Source organism: Micromys minutus (genome assembly GCF_963924665.1).
Source record: "Micromys minutus genome assembly, chromosome: 16".
Classification (NCBI taxonomy): domain Eukaryota; kingdom Metazoa; phylum Chordata; class Mammalia; order Rodentia; family Muridae; genus Micromys; species Micromys minutus.
In genome coordinates, this window is record NC_137985.1 from 4,979,089 (window position 1) to 4,999,020 (window position 19,932).

The 19,932-nt window shown below is 40.8% G+C and overlaps 1 protein-coding gene across 2 annotated transcripts; it reads right to left on the reverse strand.

Moving 5' to 3' along the window:
- Window positions 1–1,777: 1,777 nt before the first annotated feature.
- Window positions 1,778–18,330, reverse strand: LOC308430808 (baculoviral IAP repeat-containing protein 2). Of its 2 annotated transcripts, XM_080930095.1 has the most exons (9): window positions 18,261–18,330; window positions 16,345–16,638; window positions 14,842–15,666; window positions 8,552–8,630; window positions 7,262–7,310; window positions 3,888–4,127; window positions 2,820–3,074; window positions 2,533–2,574; window positions 1,778–2,452 (listed from the first exon to the last, which is right to left on the reverse strand). In XM_080930095.1, exons 3-9 carry the CDS (start codon window positions 15,663–15,665, stop codon window positions 2,259–2,261), a joined length of 1,683 nt encoding a protein of 560 aa, XP_080786221.1. In that variant the 5' UTR covers window position 15,666; window positions 16,345–16,638; window positions 18,261–18,330; the 3' UTR covers window positions 1,778–2,258. The 2 variants fall into 2 exon arrangements, with proteins under 2 accessions (XP_080786221.1, XP_080786220.1); XM_080930094.1 differs by having other exon boundaries at window positions 14,842–16,638.
- Between the last annotated feature and the right edge of the window lie 1,602 nt (window positions 18,331–19,932).

A 19,932-nucleotide genomic window follows, 5' to 3' on the forward strand; every position in this document is an offset into this window, starting at 1 on the left:
GTTCGGGGTCTTCGTCTTCACGTGTTGCAAGCTTATGCTCTGCCTCTTGAGAGCATTAAAGCTTTACCGCAGAAGAATCCTATTTCGTGTGCCGCGTCGTTCTTGCTGGCGAGACGGTTACGTGGGACATCCAAGCACCACTCTGCCCTCACCTTGGGGTACGCTCTAACTGGGCTGCCTGACTAACAAACTTCCAACTTTACTCCCTAAGAGAGTTGAAAGCCTCATCAGAAATTGTTCATAATAGGGTCCAGGATGAAGATAAAGAGTTTGGAATATTTTAATCCATAATGTAAAAGAATTCTTTACAATCCCCACATGGTGGTAGGGATAGACCTTCTCTTGCTAATAGGTTTTGAACCTAGATAGTACCATACACATGTGTATCCTGACAGAGCTGGAAAGATGGCTAAAGGATTAAGAGTTTGCTGTTCTTAAAGAGGACCAGAGTTTATCACGCCAGCACCAGGGGTTACAACACTGTCTGGACAATTGCACATGTGTATAAAGACAGAAACATAAATAGAAAAATCTTTTTTAAAAAACTCTAGACCTGTGTCAACTTGACTACATGTAGAATTAACTAAAACCCCAAGCAGAGGAAATGTGAAGGGTTTCTGCTTAGTCTGGTTTACTTCTAATCTCCATCTTTCAAGCACACCTTTAACCCAGATCATGTGAGCTAAGAATGCTCACCTCCACTGTGGGCTGCACCTTCTGCTTTGGCACTTTGCCTGCTTGCCCTCACCTTACTATGAAGCCCATTCCATCATTGGCATTAGAGCTGACTTCTTCAGGATTCCCGCATCTACTGAAGATCAGCTGACACATCCAGCCTCATGAACTGATTCTTGGAATTTTCATTCACAGCCAGACACTGTTGGATCAACTGAACCACAGCCGGGTCATTCTAATAAATCCCTTTTCTAGACACAGTGAGTCCCATTATATAAGTTCTATTACTCTAAAGAACACTAACACACAGGTGATTGTTTTATTTACTTATTCTGTCTCATTTATTACGGGCTGCTCTGTAACTAACTATGCAGAATAGGCCATCTTTGCTCTGTCTTGGTTTCTATTGCTATGACAAAACACCATAACCAAATGCAGCTTACAACTCTCTTAGATCATACTCCATCACTTGAGAAAAGTCAGTGCAGGAACCTGCAAGCAAGAGCTGAAGCAGAGCCACGGAGATGTGTTTACTAACGTGTTCCCCATGGCTTGACCTGCTTTCTTGTACCATCAAGAACTACCTGTCCAGGTGTAGAACCTGAAGTGGGCTAGGCCCTCCCACATCAATCATTAATCTAAAAAAATGCCCCCAGACATGCCTATAAGCCATCTTATATACTTTCTTCCAAGACATGTTTAAATTTGTGCTGTTAAAAACCAACCAGCCCAGAGACCCACCTGTCTTTGCTGAGCCTGAAGGTGCATACCACCATGCCCTGTCTTTTTAAAAAGAGACACTTCAAATCTTCACAAGCCTACCAGAGATACATCTAGGACAGGTCTTATATATGGTGTGGTCCACAAAGAAAATACCCATCACTGTCTGGTTCCTATCCCTCCAATCCTAACAAACATCTACATACCAGGCAAGTAAACTGTTTCTTGTAATTTCTCATGTACATTTATCTCAATGTTTTTGATACTAACGAAGTCTTCACACAAAACTTCATTTGCAGAGCATACACAGCTCGTTATATAAGGAATTCTCATGAGTCACATTAGAAACACTTTTTAAGATTTATTTATTACTATGGACACAATGTTCTGCCTGCATACATCCTTACACACACTATGATGATGCAAATCCTTTAAAAACACTGTTTCTCATGAACAGGAAATATTTACCAGTAACAGAAAAATCCTTGTTTTCCAGAAGGGAAAAGCACCAAGAAGCACAGGGCACCAAAACTGCTGAGTGCCAGGACCACTGGCTTCAGGATTTCTGAGCTCCACATCAACTGATTCCAAAGCCTTCACAAGTTCTAAATCCAGGAAGCCCTGAAGGACACACAGCAAACAACCCCCTCCTGCTCTGGGACATACACACACCTGTAACTCATCCCATAGACCTTCTCTTGCAACAGACAAAGATTAAACATACGATAGTACATAAAGCAAGATTATTAATCTTGAAAAAGAGTAGAATATGAATGTTCTGCTGCATAGATGAATCAGTAATCCATTCTTTGTTCAAACAGCTTCTGATGTCCAACAATACCTGATGTCAGACCATTCTTCATTCATGAAAGAAATGTACGCACAGTCCCCTTGATTGTTCCCCTGCAGATGGGGCATTTTCTCAGGGAAGGGGCACATTCCTGGCAGACTACTAGATGACCACAAGGAATGAACACAATAGAAACCTCTCTGTCCATACACACTTTGCAAGTTCTTTCTTCTTGTAATCTTCGTAACTGTTCTTCCAATGACAAGCCTGAGAATAAAAAAGCAATAGTGAAATTCAGCTTCTAAAAAAATAACAGAAATAATGTTGAAGTACTAACTCTATTTTACCTGAAACATCTTCTGTTGGAATATACTTCATATTCTTTTCCACTGAAGAAAGAATACAAAAAGGATCACTCTATCAATACAAAACTTTTTAACCTACTATTTTTAGATAGATTTTTTTTCTATATATTACAAAAACCACTATCTAGACAATAAAATATACATCTATTTTTGAAATAGGTAAAGTATAAAGATTGCAGGTTTTTAAACTATATTTATTTTGCTTACTCAACAGAGGGTATTTAGATACCATACTATAGGTATCTAAATAATTTTCTCAACAAACTCACCAAATAAGTTTTCATATAATGTGGAGTCTATTTCCTTCAGAGAGTTTTTGAAGATGTTGGCTGCAGCATTTCCCTTGACTAAAATCGTGTCGATAAGCTCTCTTGCTTGCAAGGGTACCTGTGTTTTCTGTCTGATAACATCACGTTCCTGTTCTGTAATCACACTAGCCTCCAGAAGATTATCCAGGATGGGAAGGACACATGTCAACTGCTGAAAGAGGGCCATTCTATTCTTCCGAATCAGTGACAAGTCACCTTCATTTAAAAACAAGCAAGAGAAAAAGTTCTATCAAATTTCAAACTCCCCCAACTTACACCCAACCAACCCTATGCACAAATCAGGCACTAGGCTGAGCTTGATGGATGTCTTCAAAATGACTTGACTGAATGTCAGTGCTGCCATGTTGCTCTTCCAGATTAAACTCCAATGTGTCACACAGCTCATACATTCTCAAGTCTATACAACGAAAGACTTAGACACTGACTGTTCTTCCAGAAGTCCTGAGTTCAATTCCCAACAACCACATGGTGGCTCACAACCATCTGTAAGGGATCTGATGCCCTCTTCTGGTGTGTCTGAAGACAGTGACAGTGTACTCATACATAACATCTTCAACAGGAAAATTAGCCCAACTAAAGCCAGGAAACTGCCCAGCCTAAATCACTAATCTAAACATTCATGAGCAAAATAAATGTTTAATTAAAAAAAAAAAAAAAAAAACAGAGTCATCCCTCAAATCCTTAAGTCTTGCTGTTTTCAGTGTTAGCTATGTATACAGAAGAAATGCAATATAGCTCAAAGAAAATTTACTGTATACCTGTATATGCTTACACTGATATATGTGTAACCCCAGCACACATACATATGTATTGAAGTGGGAACAGGAACCCCAGGGGAGTTCAAAAACATCACTAGCTACAGACCAAATTTGAAGTCAGTCCAAGCTTGGCAAAGAGATAGTGTATATATGCCCAGGGGAAGAGAGTATTAGCAGCCACTTATGGCTGTGAGGTGAGGATGCTGCATTTAACACATAACTGAAAACCTGTGGCCACCAACACCGATACCTGATGCCATCTCTTCACTCTGTCTTTCCTTCTCCTCTTCTCTTCTCTCATCTTCAGCATTCAGAAGTGCTAAGACAATATCACTGACCGTCCTGTAGTTCTCACCAGTGGCCAGGATCTGACGCTGAACCGTCTGTCTCACCAGGCTCCTACTAAAGCCCATTTCCAAGGCTGCTTTAACCACAGGTGTGCTCATCATGACTCCATCCTCTGAACTCTCTCCAGGGCCGAAATGCACCACTGTTTGTAAACAAATTTGCTAATATTAGACTCCACAATTTTAAACTACGGAAAATAATGCCTGCTGCACCTTTATTTTCACATCCTGATAAGGGAGACATACCATATGCATCAATTAAATTAACTTCAATACAATTTGAAGTTTAAACAATTAGTGTACTGTGCATCTAAAAAATTACTTCCTACAGTACATACATCCTAAACATAAAGGTAAAACAAAACAAAAATCTCTTGGCAATTTGCTTAGAAATATGATTGTTAAAAAAAAATTCGAACCATGTTGTTGGGATGGCTCAGTGATAAAGACACATGTGCCAAGCCTCACAGCATAACCAATTCACAGAATCCATCTGCTCCCTCCCCACAGAGAGACTAGGTGTGAATGTGGAGCCGAGCACAGCAATGATTTCTTGCCAAGTACACATGAAGCACTTGGGCTGCATTCACATCAATGGACATGTATCAGACTTGAATGATAAGTGAGGCAGCAAAAACAAGGATGGGCAGCATAAAGTTGTAATGAAAACACAAAGAAGTGAAAGTACTGTTTGTTATTCTGAATGGAGGTTATGAAGATGAAAACATGAGGTGCAGGAATCAGGAGGCTGGAGGGTCACATAGGGAAGCATTTTCTGTTAACAGGGTCAGTGCAAGTTCATACTGTGCTTCTATGACATTACTGCCATCTACAGGGAACTGATACAGTAAATACACAAATGTGTAGAGAGCAACTGTAGTCAAAAATATGTCTGAAGAAATACTAAAGCCAGCCTTGATCCTAAACAGCTCATCCAGAAGTAACATTCAAAAATAAACAAAACCCTAAAACTGAAATGATCAAGTAGCAATGGGACCGTCTGAACGAGAACAGCAAGACAAGCCTTAACCAGCACAAAAGCTTGACACGGTCAAGAAATAAAGATGTTGGCAGACAGCAAGGACAGTAGCCACAGTATACAGCTTTGTAAGGAGTGTCTACATAAACCTAATTTTATCAGAATACTGTAGGAGGATCCTGAGCAGATGCTGCAGAGACGGATTCGGGATCAGGAGCCTGGGATCAGAAAGAACGACAGGACAGACCAGGGTAGCACAGACTAAGGTGGGCAGTGGGTAGATGGTAACACTACTTGGTCTATCAGGGCACACTGTGAAGGCAGAACAGACTTCTCAGGAAATAGCCCAGCTGGTTCTGTAGCTGGGTGTTATGGACTGAGATGAGGAAGGTCAGAGAACATCTCAACAATGAAGCAGAAGAAAAACAAGTGCTTTGACATATTTACTGAGACAGCTATTTTAGCCAGAAATGGAAGCACCTCCAAGATTTACACAGGTAATTGAACATCCCAGTCTGGAATGCATCTGACCAGAGCACAAAGTATACTTCATCTAACAGATGATCATTTAGAAATATGAAAAAGGAGCTAACAGAGGAAACTGTTCAAAATCACCCTAACAAACAGGAAAAACCCTGGAAGAGTGGTGTCAGGAACCTGACCAAAGCAGTGTGTTGAGGACAAAAGCTCAGTGTGGTGCAGTGTGCTCATCGTCCCAGCCCTGAGGGAATGAGAGCAGTAGCATCCCAAGTTCAGGGCCAGCTAAGGATGTGCCTGGAGATGTTGCAAAAAGTACATCCAACTGTGTTTGCCAAGTGCCAGCTACCAGGAAAAAAAGATTTACTCCAGCAGTTCCCAGTGACCCCTGTCATTATCAAAGCAACATTGACAGATTAGCAGGAGGGGACATAATCCAGCTGACAAAGCTAGGTGAGGCGGCATATACCTGTGATACAGCATTCAGAGCCTGAGGCCAGAAGGTCCAAAGTTCAATGCCAGCCAGGGGCATACTATGAGACCCTTTAACAAAACCGAATGAAGAAAAGAAAGGAGGAGAAATCAAGACTAGAGTAACGGAGATGAGTAGTTCTAAAAGAAAGGAGTTCTCAGCACTCTTCTACTTCTCCGTGCTGTCACATGAATGGGGAAGGCTGTGGGAAGAGCCAGGCTGACCAGATGGCTCAGACAGGAAAGCACTTTCTAGGCAAGCCAGAATTTGATCCCCAGAACCTACGTAAAACTAAGAGAAAACTGATTCCTGAAGTTGTCTTCTGATCTCTACATGTGTGCTGTGGCACATGTCTAAATATATATATACCACACACACACACACACACTCGCACACACACACACACACACGCACACACACGCAAGTACACAATCTCTCATACATTCTTTTAAAAATAATTTTGTAAATTAAAAGCAGCAATCTATGAAGAAAGAAAATGTACAACAATCATTCTAAAGCTGGGCAAAGTGTTTATAGGGAAACAAAAGATACGATAGAGGCCGGATGAGGTACAGCATGGTGCAGCATGGAGGAGCTGCAAGCATGCACAAGGCTCTGAGTTCTAGCCAACATAAACACTGAGAAAGAGAGCTATCTATGACTTCACCCTGTCCAGCTCCCTACACAGGCAGCTACCACATACTCAGGTACTCCGTCCTCTCACAGGACCCAGTGTCTGTCCGGTCCTCTAGAGCACAGCTTCCATGACCAAGCCCCTACCTACTCTGGGGTCCAGTTCTCTATGCCTTCTGTATCTCTTGGTAATCATTCTATGTACCAACTGCAGAGCTGCCAATGCGTCTGTTCAATGGGGAAGACAGAACCTGCTCTCCCCTTCTGTATGACCAGCACATAAAGTGAGTTATTTAACCACGACACATGTACATCATACACATGGAGCTACTAAAAGCTAGTTAACTTCAGCTCTCACGCAGAGACCCTGCACTGAATCCCCAATCTATCTCCAGCTCCACCATCAATCACCTGCAGAACAGCCTCTGCTAACACATTCTAGGCAGTGACCTTCCCCTCTCTGAAGGCAAAGCTTTCATTTCATATGCCTCAAGCTGTTTTCCACGTGTCCCATCGCTTCATATGCTCATATGGCAGTTCTTTATATAATAATATATAATAAATGTGGTGAATTCGGCAGAAACATACATTTTCTAGTTCATGTCCCAGAGTTTCCCGTATGACTTCAAAAGCACCACTACCCTTTTCTCTGATATACTTTCATTCTTAAATGTTCTTAAAACATTCAGTTGTATCTGAACTATTTTCCTACTTACCTGGAGGGTCAACATTTTCTTCTCCTGAGGTGTCTGAAGTGGACAACAGCTATGGAAGAAGAGAACACTTGGCAGGTAAATCAGAAATCTCAAATAATCAAGACAGCACAGGCGCAAATTTGTCTTTGTACGATAGGATCTTACTCCATTGCTGAGGCTGGCTTACCATTCAGGGAAATCTTCCTGCCTCAGCTTCCCAAGTACCGGGATTACCGAAGTGAGCCACCACAGCCAAGCAAACAGACATTGAAGTAAATGTATATATCCTTTTGCAAACTCCAGGTATGCTAGCACACTCCTGTAATTTCAGCACTCATGAGTCTGAAGCAAGAAGATCATGAGTTCAAGGCAAGCCTCAGCTACAAGAAACCCTGTTCCAAAACTTTAAAATAAACACACACATACTCTACTTTGTTTTGTTTCATTATAATTATCATACAGCTATGCTTACACCTTTGTCTACATCTAAGTTAGAACTCCAGTGTAGCTTCCATTTTAGAGAACTGGAGGATTTAACAGTTCAGATTCATTCCATTTGAAAAGTGATTATTTCATTTGAGTAACTCTTCAAAGGTCTTAACTCCTAACAAGTTTTTGTTTTTTGTTTTTTTCTGGATGTGACTAAAGAAACATAAATGATACCTCTTTAATGTCATTTAAAAAACAAAACAAAAAAACCTCTGTACAGTAGCAGGATATAGGATTTCTTCAAAAAAGTAAAAGTAAAAAACAGTATTTATAAAGACCCCTGAACAGCAAGCTAGCAGTAAGCCTGCCAAGGATGCCATTAAATTGAACTCCAGCTCTTCGAAGCACACACCCAACCTAGCTGTATCTTTCTTCCTTAGCACACTTTGTCTTAATTATAGTACTTAAAACACTATAAAAGTTTAATAAACTCAAATTTTGCCTCAAAATAATATAAATAAAAGTAAATATCACTTCAAAGATTTCTGTAATTATTATGCAGTATTTTGTTTGTATATATGGAGAGTGTATGAACCTGCTCACATGTTATGTGCATCTATGTGTGTGTACATGCAGAAAATAAAGGTAAACACAGATGTATTTTTAAAGACAAGATCTGTCTCATTCAACCTGGAACTCACTGAATTATGGCTTCCAGGGGTTCACCTGTTTTCAACGCCCTGGGGTTACCGATGCATGCTTGTCACGTCCAGCTTTCTCTGTGCTGCTGGGATCTCAATTCAGGGCCACATACTGCCTGGTAAGCACTTTATCAAATGAGCCATCTCCCTAGCTCCCATGTAAATTTTAAAATTGGTTTACCTGCTCAAGAAGATGAGGATATCTAGCTTGAATCTCATCAACAAACTCCTGACCCTTCATCCGTATCAAGAACTCACACCTAAAATGTGAAACAAAAACTATTTTAAAGTATTTCATATCAGAAATAAACTGATTATTCTAGGAGTGACATTTCCTTCATTATACCCCACAAAAAAAAGTTTATATCACAACCTAGCAGACATTTAATCTAACAGAAACCAAACTATCATATGTCACATTCTTATGTGTTGGTGCATTCATTGTTTTTCTGTCTCATTCCGCTTATACAACAAAAAAGGGGAAAATTCTGCACTTAGAAAGGGGCAAAAGTTGGCATGTGAAACACAATGTTATAGACATTTTTTTTCATGCTTAACAAGATTTCAAAACCTGTTAGTCATTATCTATGAACATCATTATTCATAACATTACTATGTTATGAACATCCTGCTGCAGAGTTCTCTCTATCCAGGAGACCCACCTTTTGTAGCCTTTGTGGCCATGTTCCTCACATATTTAACCTAGTAAGACTTCTCGGAGGGAGCTTACAGAACATCTTCTTCCATTCTACTCCCTTTAGAAAAAAATGCTAAACAACTGGATGTCTACATGCAAATTTTCTTTTTTAAGAACAAAATCTTGACCTATGCTACATGTAAAAACTAAACTAAGGATGAGCAATATCCTTAAATGTTAAGAAAAGTCCTTTTGTTCTTCCTTATATTAGAATGTTCATCTAGACAGGAAGGCTGGAGAGAGCTCAGTGCTCAAGAGCAATTGCTGCTCTTAACAGAGGTCCAGAGATCAGTTTCCAGCACCCACATCAGAAAGCTCACAACCCTCTGAACCTCTAGCTCCAGGGGAATCAATGCTTCTGGCCTTCCTGGGCACCTACACTCACATGCACATTCCCACATGTAGTCATACACTGTGACAGATAGTTTTATGTCAACTTGACATAAGCTAAAATCATCTGAGAGGAGGGAGCCTCAATTGAAAAATGCTTCCATAAGATCCAGTTGTAAAGTATTTTTTATAATTAGTGACTGATAATAATGTCCCCAGTACACTGGGAGTGGAGACACCCCTGGGCTGGTAGTCCTAAGCTCTGCAAGAAAGTACTCCCCACAGCCTCTGCGTCAGCTCCTGCTTCCATGTTCCAGCCTGAGTTTCTGCCCTGACTTCCATGACCAACTGTGACGTTGGTCACTTGCTGTGACCTAAGTTGCTTTGGCCATGTGTCTCATCACAGCAACAGTGACCCTAACTTAGACACACACGTAACTAAATAAGGTAAAAAATGAATCTAAAACAAAGCAAAGGAGCCTGGTAGTAGAGCTCAGATACAGAACCTCTGCTTAGCCTTCTGAAGCACAGGATTTAATATTCAAAAACAAAACTTTTATTTAAGGACCAAAACCATAATCCATAAAAGATAAAACTGATAAAATGCCATCATCAAAATAAGACTGCTTGATACAGTGGTATAACTTATTGTATACTGTATATTGATATAAATTTAAGGGGTTTTTTTTCTTTTTTTTTTTTTAAATAAGACTACTCTTCATAAGACTATTAAAGAAATGAAAAACCTCACTGTGGAGATGGCTCAGTGGTTAAGAGTACCTGCTGCTCTCCCAGGGTACCTGAGTTGGTTTCTGGCACCTATGTGAAATGGCTCAACTCCTTGTAACCCCACCTCTAGGAATTTTTATGCCCTCCTCTGGTACCTGCACTCACATGAAATACACTCAGACAGACACATACACATAAGTGAAAATTTAAAAACCTAAACACGTGAAAATACTTAATGGACCAGCCTGATTCCACCTTAAGAATGGAAACCATTTTGTTATAAGGTCAGAACAAGTTCGTTTCCTTTTGCTGAAATTTTCAAATTGACCTGCTTTAACCTGTTTCTGGAATTTAGCATGTTCCTCACACTACGGAGTTTGAGTCACACACTGAATATACCCTGATAAGATGTTCTTCCAAACAATTTAAAAATGGTCAGCCAAGTTTCTACATAACCAAAATGCCTCTGGAAATTCCCCAACTCCTGAAAACCTCCTAGTAGTGAAGGTTTTGTTGTTCATTCTGGTTTTTTTTTTTTTTTTTTTTTTTTTTTTGTCTATATATACCCTACCTTCTCCTGTGTCCAATGGCATTGTTTCAAATCCTACTTTAAAGAGTCTTTTCAAATCCCACTTCAGGGAGATAACCTTGAGAAATAAAGCAAGCTTATTTTGACTAAAGAATGTGGGTAATGGTCTTCACTGTAGTTCGGTTGAATTAAACCAAAACAAGAAAATGTTGAGATTCTGTAAACCCCACCCCATAGTTACCTGGCAACAGCCAGGTATGCTCTGCCCCACAGTTACCTGGCACTATAAAAGGAGCCCTCCTCTCTCAGCTTGCTCTTGCTCTGTTCCCCCATTCCCTTCCCCACCTCTCTCTCTACATGCTCATGGCCAGCCTCTACACCTCTACTCCTCTTCTCTCTCTCTGCCTCTACTACCCTCTTAACTCCTCTCCCCATGCCTTGAATAAACTCTATCCTATACTAAAAAACAAACAACAACAAAAACAAAAACAGATAAGCCACATATTAAAGAAGTTTGTAAGAAAGCTATCAGCAATAGGGCAAACTAAAAGGTACTAGTCCTCTAACGTCTATAGCAAACCAAGACTAAAACAGCCCAGGAAGGGCTCAGTAATCCAATTCACATAAAATGAAGGAAAACATGTGGGGATCATAAACAAACAAAAGGAAGGAAGGAAGGAAGGAAGGAAGAAAAAAAGAAAGAAAAGAAAATGAAGGGGGTAAGAGGAGCCACAGAAGGCCCACTGGGGAGGACAGGCTTACAGAGAAGGCTGGAAACATGGGATCAAAGGAGGACTGGAGTGTTTCTATCAGCAGTCTGGGAGCTGCCAGCATTGCTCTAAGAGCCTGCTTTGGTGAAAAACCCAAAATCGTTGCTGCTGAAGCTGCCAACAGCTTTAAGAAAAACCACAGATCTCCTGAGGTCTCTCTAGTGTGCACTGGCACTACACTCAGACTCTCTTCTGCCACAGAGCAGCCAGTCCCCACAACTACTACTGCTGAGAAGCCCTGGAGGCAGATGCTGCTATGCCTCTCCTTTAGAAAGGAACCACTTCCTTCCTACCCCGTGCTCTGTGCCTGAGCTCACCCTGTATCCACTCTGCTCCAGTGTTCTGTAACTGAGCACACACCAGTACTACTGCCCCCACCATCATGAGAACACTCACAGGCCCAACTAGGAGTCAGCATAGGTCCCTGGCCAGAATGTTTTCCATGACAAAAAGAGATTAAGTCTTTCAGCCCTGCCACCAAAAGCTTCAGTTCTGCCCTGGACACTGACAATGACTTCAGGTAACGGAGCTGCTGAAGCTCTGGACTTCCTAAGGAGTCAAGAGTCTGCCATACCCTTTGACAAGCCCAGCCCAAGCCCCTACACCCATCCACAGTTAAAGGTCTTTGCTTAACACAATCACAAAATCTAAGCAGAGTTAGAAGAAACTTAAAACACAAAACAAAAAAAGGAACAAAATAATTTTCCAAGATCCAACTCAAAAGAAGAAAGAGAAAGGTACTGACATACTGCCAGATAAGCAATTAATACTATTCATCTTCAGGGAATTTGGTGAGTTTCAAGAGAACAAGACAGATAATGTATTGAAAGAATACAATAATCAACCCTCAAGAGCCTGAGAGTAAAAATTTACAGGTGAAGACAACTATGTAATCACTTTCAGACTACTGTAGGCTGTAATGGTACAATGTAAAGCATTCAACTCTAATACAAAGGTTAAAAAGAAAACACTGGGGCCCAGACTCAATCTTTAGTACTACCCCAGCACAGTGCAGAAAGAACTGTAGCTGTAGCTGTAGTTACAACTGTCTTATTAAAGACAGTATGCAGCTATAGCAATCATGTGAAAAATAAACAATGGTTGTGACTTTAAAAGATACAGTAACATCAAAGCCATGAGCTGCTGGAAAGGACAGAGGCAGAGTTTTCATATGCAAATGAAATCAAGTTACCAGTTGACATAACAGACTAAGTTCTGAAGGAAGCAAGTCTTCAACTGAGGTTCCCTCTTCCCAAGTGACCCCAGTTTGTGTCAAGTTAACAAAAGTAAACCAGCAGAATAATAAAGACATATAGTACAGTAAGTCCTGACTACTCCACACTTGCTCATTCTCCACTCTTCCTTCAGAACAGATTAAAATCCCTGGCACCTAAAGTATCACTCAGGAGGCACCTAAGTGAACGGCATACACTAAGATCTAGTGATGATTATGTTAGTCTTTCCCTAGTCACAGCTAAAACCTGTGCAGAGCTGCACTGACTACCTTGGTTAACTATTTAAAACACAGTATGAAGATTTTTTTTTTTTTTTTTTTTTTTTTTTTTTTGGTTTTACAAAGTATAGTAACAATTCAGATAGAATTTAGAATATTTTTGTCTTTTAGCTGTTAACAGTTACACTTCAAATTATAACATGCACGTCCACTCAAATGATTAAAGCATTTAAAATCCTGACATTTCAATCCAAACTGGGGACATTAGGAACCTTAAACTTTTTCTAGGTACCAATGTCTGTGACATTTTAGTCTCAGAATTCTTGGATGCTACAAGGCTGACTTGCAACATGCTTTCCTATACTAGTTTTTTTTTTCAACAATAAAAACTAAATTCATACTAGCACAATATTATGAAGAACATGCTGGTTGGTTTTCCAAACATGTTCTTAAAAACCAAACTCCAATGAAACCATTTTCCAAATTTGTTACACTAACAGAAGGCTTAAAACAAACTCCAGGGGCCTTCAAGATGGTTCACCATCCTGGTGACCTGCATTCTATCCACAAAACCTCACAGTGGAAGGAGAGCTGTTCTTTCCTCGCCACTACTGATTTACATGTGTTATTTTCCTGCCCAATAATTTTTCTGCTTATTGTTTTTTACAGACAGGGTCTTACTACCTGAGCTGCTGTGGGGTTCACAATGTGGCCCAAGCTAATGCTGACCTTGGAATACTGCTTCAGCCTCCAAACTGCCACAATTACAGAGCGAACCACCACATCTTAGAAATTGACACTTTCATTTAAATTCAATGTATCAGTTCCCAGAACAAACTAAAGGAGTCAACATTTACCTTTTTGCTTTTTGAGACAGTTCTACGTAGCCCAAGTTGGTTTCAAAATTTGTGACAGACTCCTGAATGTTAACATTACACTGGACCTGGCATCTAAAAATTTTCATATGATTGTTCATTGTAATTTTTTGAGACAGGGTCTCATGATACAATCCTAGCTGACCGAAACCTGCTATGTAGACCAGGCAGACCTTTGCTCACAAAGAATGCATGCCTTTGCTCCCAATGGCTGAGATTTAAAGCCATGCAGACATGGCCCATCATATAATTTTAAACTACTTACATTTTAACAATGTACTGACACAATATAAATAGTTACATCAAAATTCCTGTTCATCATGCACCATATAAAGATGACTACAAAGGTCCCTGTAACTCCTTCAAGGAGTTCAACGAGTCTTCATTATCATGGAAGGCATGCACTGGTCCTAGCTCTCTTTACTATATGATACCACTTATACATGTGGTTGTGGTACCTCCAGTAAAAAGACTCAGATAAAGCAAGCAGAAGGGTAGGTGCCAGGCTGTGCCTGCAAGTGTATGGGATACAGTTTCAGTTTGAGAGGATAAAAGGCTGTGGAGATGACTATAAAACAGTACACATGTACTTTATAATACAGAAGAATTTTTGATGGTTAAATTAGTAAATTTTATGTATTTTATTTAACACAGTAAAAACACCTAACAACCATTCATTTTAGAAATGAGGTCCAAGTCCACATAGCTGATCAGTTTTAAATACAAAATTTCCAATTTTATTTTACTAACAACTGCGCTCCCAAGTTTATTCTAAGCAATAATAAAAATTAAGGAGGTCAGGGATGTAGGCAAGAGAACTTGTAGACCAGATGTGAGGACCTGGGTTCAATTCTCCATACCACAATAAAAATCAGTTTTAAAAGTTTTAAGAACCAATTACCAAGCCTTGGCAATGGTAATTAATAAAACAGACCTGTAATCCCAGAATTCAGGAGGCAGAAAAGGCAGGTAGATCTCTCTCAGTTCAAGTCTAGACTAGTCTGCAGAGTGAGTTTCAGGCCAGTCAAGGCTGCCAGAAACCCAGTCTTGAAAACAAAAAAATAAAAAAGTAAAAATAAATAAATTACCTTGGAAACCATTTGGCATGTTCTATCCAGGGGTCATCTCCGGGTTCCCAACATCTCAAGCCACCATCACAACAAAAGCATTTGACGTCATCATTGCGATCCACATAATAAAATCCAGCACTTGCAAGCTGCTCAGGCTGAACAGGAACACTAGATGGCCAGTACAGAAACGTCCTCATTCGAGCAGAGTGTGTCTGCATACTCAGATTTGATATACTAAACCTCTGTGTTTCTGAAGTGTTTTCCAAAAAGGGACAATGGGGGAAATGCCTCCGGTGCTCTGACATAGCATCGTCCTTCGGTTCCCAGTTACTCAGCTTCCCACCACATGCAAAGCAGGCCACCCTGTCTCCAGGCCCTATGTAGTAGAAGCCGGCTCTGGCCAGCTCTGCTGGTGACAGAAAAGACAATGGCCACGTACTGTAAGTACGTAATCTAGCCTCTTCTGTACTCTCATAGCTGCATGGACTCACCCTCGATGAGAAGTCTTCCACTGCTCTAGAATTAAGAGGGTTTGAGGACAGGTTGGAGTGAACGTCACCTTGTTCCAGAGGTGACGAATGTGCAAATCTACTTTTCACGGGAGACATGTTCTTGGATGGAGACTGCAGACTGGCTGAAAGCAGAGTCTGCACAAAGCTGCAGCTGGGATAGAACTGTCTGTGCTTCTCAACAGGACTGTCCCCTTGTTTCCAGTTGTCCAGCATCAGGCCACAGCAGAAGCACTTGACTTTGTCATTCACACCTGTGTAATAGAAGCCTGCACGAGCCAGACTCCTTTCTGAGACAGGAACTCCCCTGGGAAAAGCTGAGTAAGTGGACATTCTGTAAAGTTCACATGAAAAGTCATACCTCATTTTTTCTTTGTTCTCTTTTGACCAATCTGACAAGATTGTGCTATTCTCCATTACACTTTTACTTTTTTTTGGACAAGTCTCTGGGGGGCAGTTTTGTGAATAGACTCCCTGTCTTCCGATTGCACTAGTGAGTTCACACTTACACAGGACAAATCTGTCTCACGTGCCAAGACACTGCTCAGGATTCTCTGGGGAATCACAGGAACTCTTCTGGGTAACAGAGAGCTATTTACCCATAACTTACTTCTCGTTGCTAGTTATGAAGTAACTAGTAATTACTAAGGCACTGCAGGTGCTTTCCCTTATAAGGACTTAAATACCACACCCAAACTACTTTTCCTACCAAATGAAAGGAACTCTAGTCTGCATCTGGTATTTCCTCAGAACTAATGTCACACAGCTCATCATCCCAGCATTCTCTACAGTGAATTATGTCAACTGCAGTGACTTCCAGGGAAGTCAACCCAGCTCTATTAAGACTACACTATATGGTAAATGAACAGTGTTTAAAGCTTAAACTGTCACTCTCATTATTAAATCTGATACATACTTAATTCTGTGCTTAAATCATTCTTATGATTTTAATACATCTGGTTAAGAGACAGTTTTTTGTACATAAACTTAGATTGCATTTTATAAAGTCTACCTGTGTTTAAGGTCCAATCCACTATAAGTCTGTTATAATTAAGAATGAATCAATTCGAGACATGGCTTTCTTCGGTTATCACAAACACAACAACCCTGTTTTACCACAGCTTTTCTGTTGCACAAATGTACTATACTAGCCTTCTTTTGGAAAACTCAAGATTGTATGTAACTATTCATACACAAAAGCACACTCCAAAGCAAGCTGTATCTTATAAAACTTTTCAGATTTCTATGACTGGGCTTATTTCTATGGAAACATGGGAGAACATGAAGACTCTTGAAGGCTATAAATCTGAAAGAAAAAAAAAGATATTTTAGAAAACTAATTGCACAGAACTGTCTTCTTCAATTTATTCAGTAATGTCTAAAAATGGCACATTCTAGATAACACATCCTCTACAGCAGTTCCTCTCCCAACCAGTCTACTTAGAAAGGGTCTAAATCAAGACACATACTGCAACAGCATTCCTGAAGTTCTAACTATGCTTGTCTTCAAAATGCACAGGTATGTATAGTTTAACAAGTAAAACTTTAAAAACAAAGTTTTCAAAAATGTACATTTCCACTTGTCAAAAATTGCTCCCTGATTTCAAGTTTGTTCATTTTATGTATCTTTTATTTACTATTAGACAAAATGTGCCATACTTCATGAACCTCTCTTTTTATTTTTTTAAGGGGAAAGGTCTTATCCTGCAGCCTAGACTGGCTAGAAAGTCAATGTAACCCAAGCTGGTTTTAAAACTTGTTGGAATTCTCCCTCAGTCCCCCCAAGTGCTGGACCACGCTACCAACAAGCTCCTTCCGTTTTCTGATTTAAAGATATTTTGATCTGGCACATCAGTGGAGACAAAAGACACCTGTGAATAGTTGGAAAGATGGGTCTATAGGGCTGCAGATATAGCTCCATGTTAGAGTATCTGCCTTGCAGGTAAAGGACCCTAGGTTTAATCACAAGAAAAAAATTATATATTATATATTAGAATGTTAAATCAAAATATGTAATAAATAAAAATATACATAAAGTATAATATATATTTATACACACAAATATATGTAAGTATACAATACATAAAGACAATTTAGTATATAATAGATATATTAAAATATAACTATTTCCTGAGAGTTCCCGAGGCATGCCTGAAATCTCAGTCTCAATACTTGGAAGATCGAGGCAGGATGAGATGCTCCCGCGAGACAGAGCAGTTGAACTAGCCAGGACTAAACTGGCCAAGATAAAGGCATTGGGAAGAATTCATTAACGAAATCCGTAAAGGACAACCATTCCCTAACAATTCCATCGCTTCCACCACAGGCATAATCTCAAAACCAAAAGAGTATAACTGCCCGTAAAACAGTGGCCTGGAACAAGGCTACCACTGCACGTGTGGCTTAACTACGCTGGTGTTACAACTCCAGCAAGCACCCAACCGACACTGCTCTATGCCCAGTGCAGAAGGGCGACACGGAGATTGAAAAGAAACAGAAACTTTCCCAGTTAAACCAAACGTCTCACTCGACTCCAGGGCTCAAGTAATAACCGATGTGACAACCGTCAATTGCCTTCGGTTAAAGGCATTAAAGAAATGCTTAAAGCTTAAAACCCTGCAGATAATCTTAACAGACAGCCGAGGTGGTTTACACCAGTAATCCCAGCACTGAGGAGGCTGAGGCAGGATGACTGCCGCAAATTCGAGACTACCCTGGGCTGGAAAAAAAAAAAAAAGAAAGAAAGAAAGAAAGAAACCGAAGGGAAAAGAAAGCAAAACTGTTAATACAAGTCCAAGCCCAAAGACTGGGGCAGCGAGTGAGGGTTGGGCGGTCCTGAGTACACTTGAGTTCCTACAACGCCGGCTGAACTGCCTTCGGGGCAAAAGAGGCCCGCTCGCCCGCCCAGCCGTGGGGAGCCGCACTCACCGCAAAACCGAGCCTCCTGCGCTCGGGAAGCTGCAGCGCCAGTTGACCCGCAGCCTTCCCAAAAGCCCCCGCGGCCAGCGAGACGTTAAGGTGACGCGCAGTTACGTCAGCAGGCGTGCATCGCAACGTTGGAAACGCGTGGGAGAAGAGGCAGGACTGCGCTCGCGCATGCGTGCTCGGGATTTGGAAGCTCGGGTGCCAGGGCCGGGGCCGATCAAGGGTAGGCCTACGTGAGAGTCCATCCCGGCCCACTTGCCTCCTCTGGGTGTTCCTGGCTTTGATACCAAGTATTTTAACTTGCAGTGCACCTTTAATTGCGGCGTGGCTCATAGCCCTACAAAAGCCCGGTGGGCGTTTTTCCACCTCACCCCGCCAGCGTCCTAGAGACAGGCATTAGGGCAAACGTGGCCTCGTAGCTAAAGTGACTCAGGCTCGTGAGCTGACCTCGAAACGCCTGAGTAAAACGGAATACACTCGTGGACATGTACATTAAATATATCTTTTTTTCTAAGGTGGGCTTAACATTTTTAACACGGGGGCTCCTCTGGCTGGCATGATAGCGCTCACCTCAAATCTCAGTTCAAACCTAGCCGTGGCTAGCACACCAAGGCCCCTTTGGGGCGGGGAGGCACTTATGCATTTTAAAATTATTATTATCATTATTATTATTAAAAGGTGCTCTTCCAAATTAAGCTCAGCAGGCCATAAGCAAAAAGATAAGGGAAAAACTGGGAACTAGTTTGGAGAAAGGAATAGGAGGGCTAACAGTATAATGGGGAAGAATATGAATAAAGTGCACTATATATGTGATGAGACTGTAGAAGAGTACGTTTAGAACTGGGAAAACATAACGACTTCATTGCTCACTAGCATTTCTGTCTCCCCACCCCCACCCTCCGCTGCCCTTCCCATATCAAAGCGCGGCCAAACATTAGCATGGACTTTCCGGTGTTTTTCCCGCCGCCCTCCCTGCTCGGGTGCTTTGTTATTTGGTGGTTTGGGGGGACGCGTACTTTTGTAGTTTTTTGTTTGTTTAAAAAGAATTTTACTGTAGGGCCGAGGCTAGCAAGAATTTAGCTTCTTACCTCGGTTTCCTGCATGCTGATTAGAAATGTAGGCTACTACCACAGAGGTTTCTACGGTTTAATTTACTTTGGGTTAGAAGGCCTTAACCAATGAAATCAGATCTTCTCTCCGGGGGAACTCCAAGGGCAAACATTTAAAAAACTTAGAAATAACAGACCACTAAATTAGGCTGCGAGGGGAATTCCAAGACCCTGAACGTTTCCCGATGCTTTCCCCGTCATTTCTGCCTCAGGTCAGTCAGTCACAGGACAAGCAGTCTGTTCTAAATGCTGATATAAAAAGAAAGTACTCAAAACAGTTTGTGATAAAGAGAAAAGACATGCCAAGGTTCCCAGTGAATAAACTTCCAACAGTACACATGGAGCTAGCTAATGCTTTGTTCAAGTCACTACTTCTCCGAAAGTTACAGAAAATTTTCTAATATGTGTGGGAATCTAGCAAAAGACCTATGCACATTGAATTCAAGAATATGTCTCTTTCAGTTCTTGTCCTGACCAATAGTGAATATACTTCAGTATTTAGGAAATTTTCAGTGCCCGAAACTCAGATTATTACACATAACTTGTTACTTCTTTTTAAATATTAT

Excerpts from the sequence above, each read along its gene's own strand:
- LOC308430808 (XM_080930094.1), bottom strand. The coding sequence starts at position 15,749 with ATGGAGAATAGCACAATCTTGTCAGATTGGTCAAAAGAGAACAAAGAA. Across the intron at positions 8,631-14,841 it reads CATGCCAAATGGTTTCCAAG|GTGTGAGTTCTTGATACGGA; the intron begins GTAATTTATTTA and ends TTCACATTTTAG. Across the intron at positions 2,575-2,819 it reads ATTATATGAAAACTTATTTG|TGGAAAAGAATATGAAGTAT; the intron begins GTGAGTTTGTTG and ends TTCTTTCTTCAG.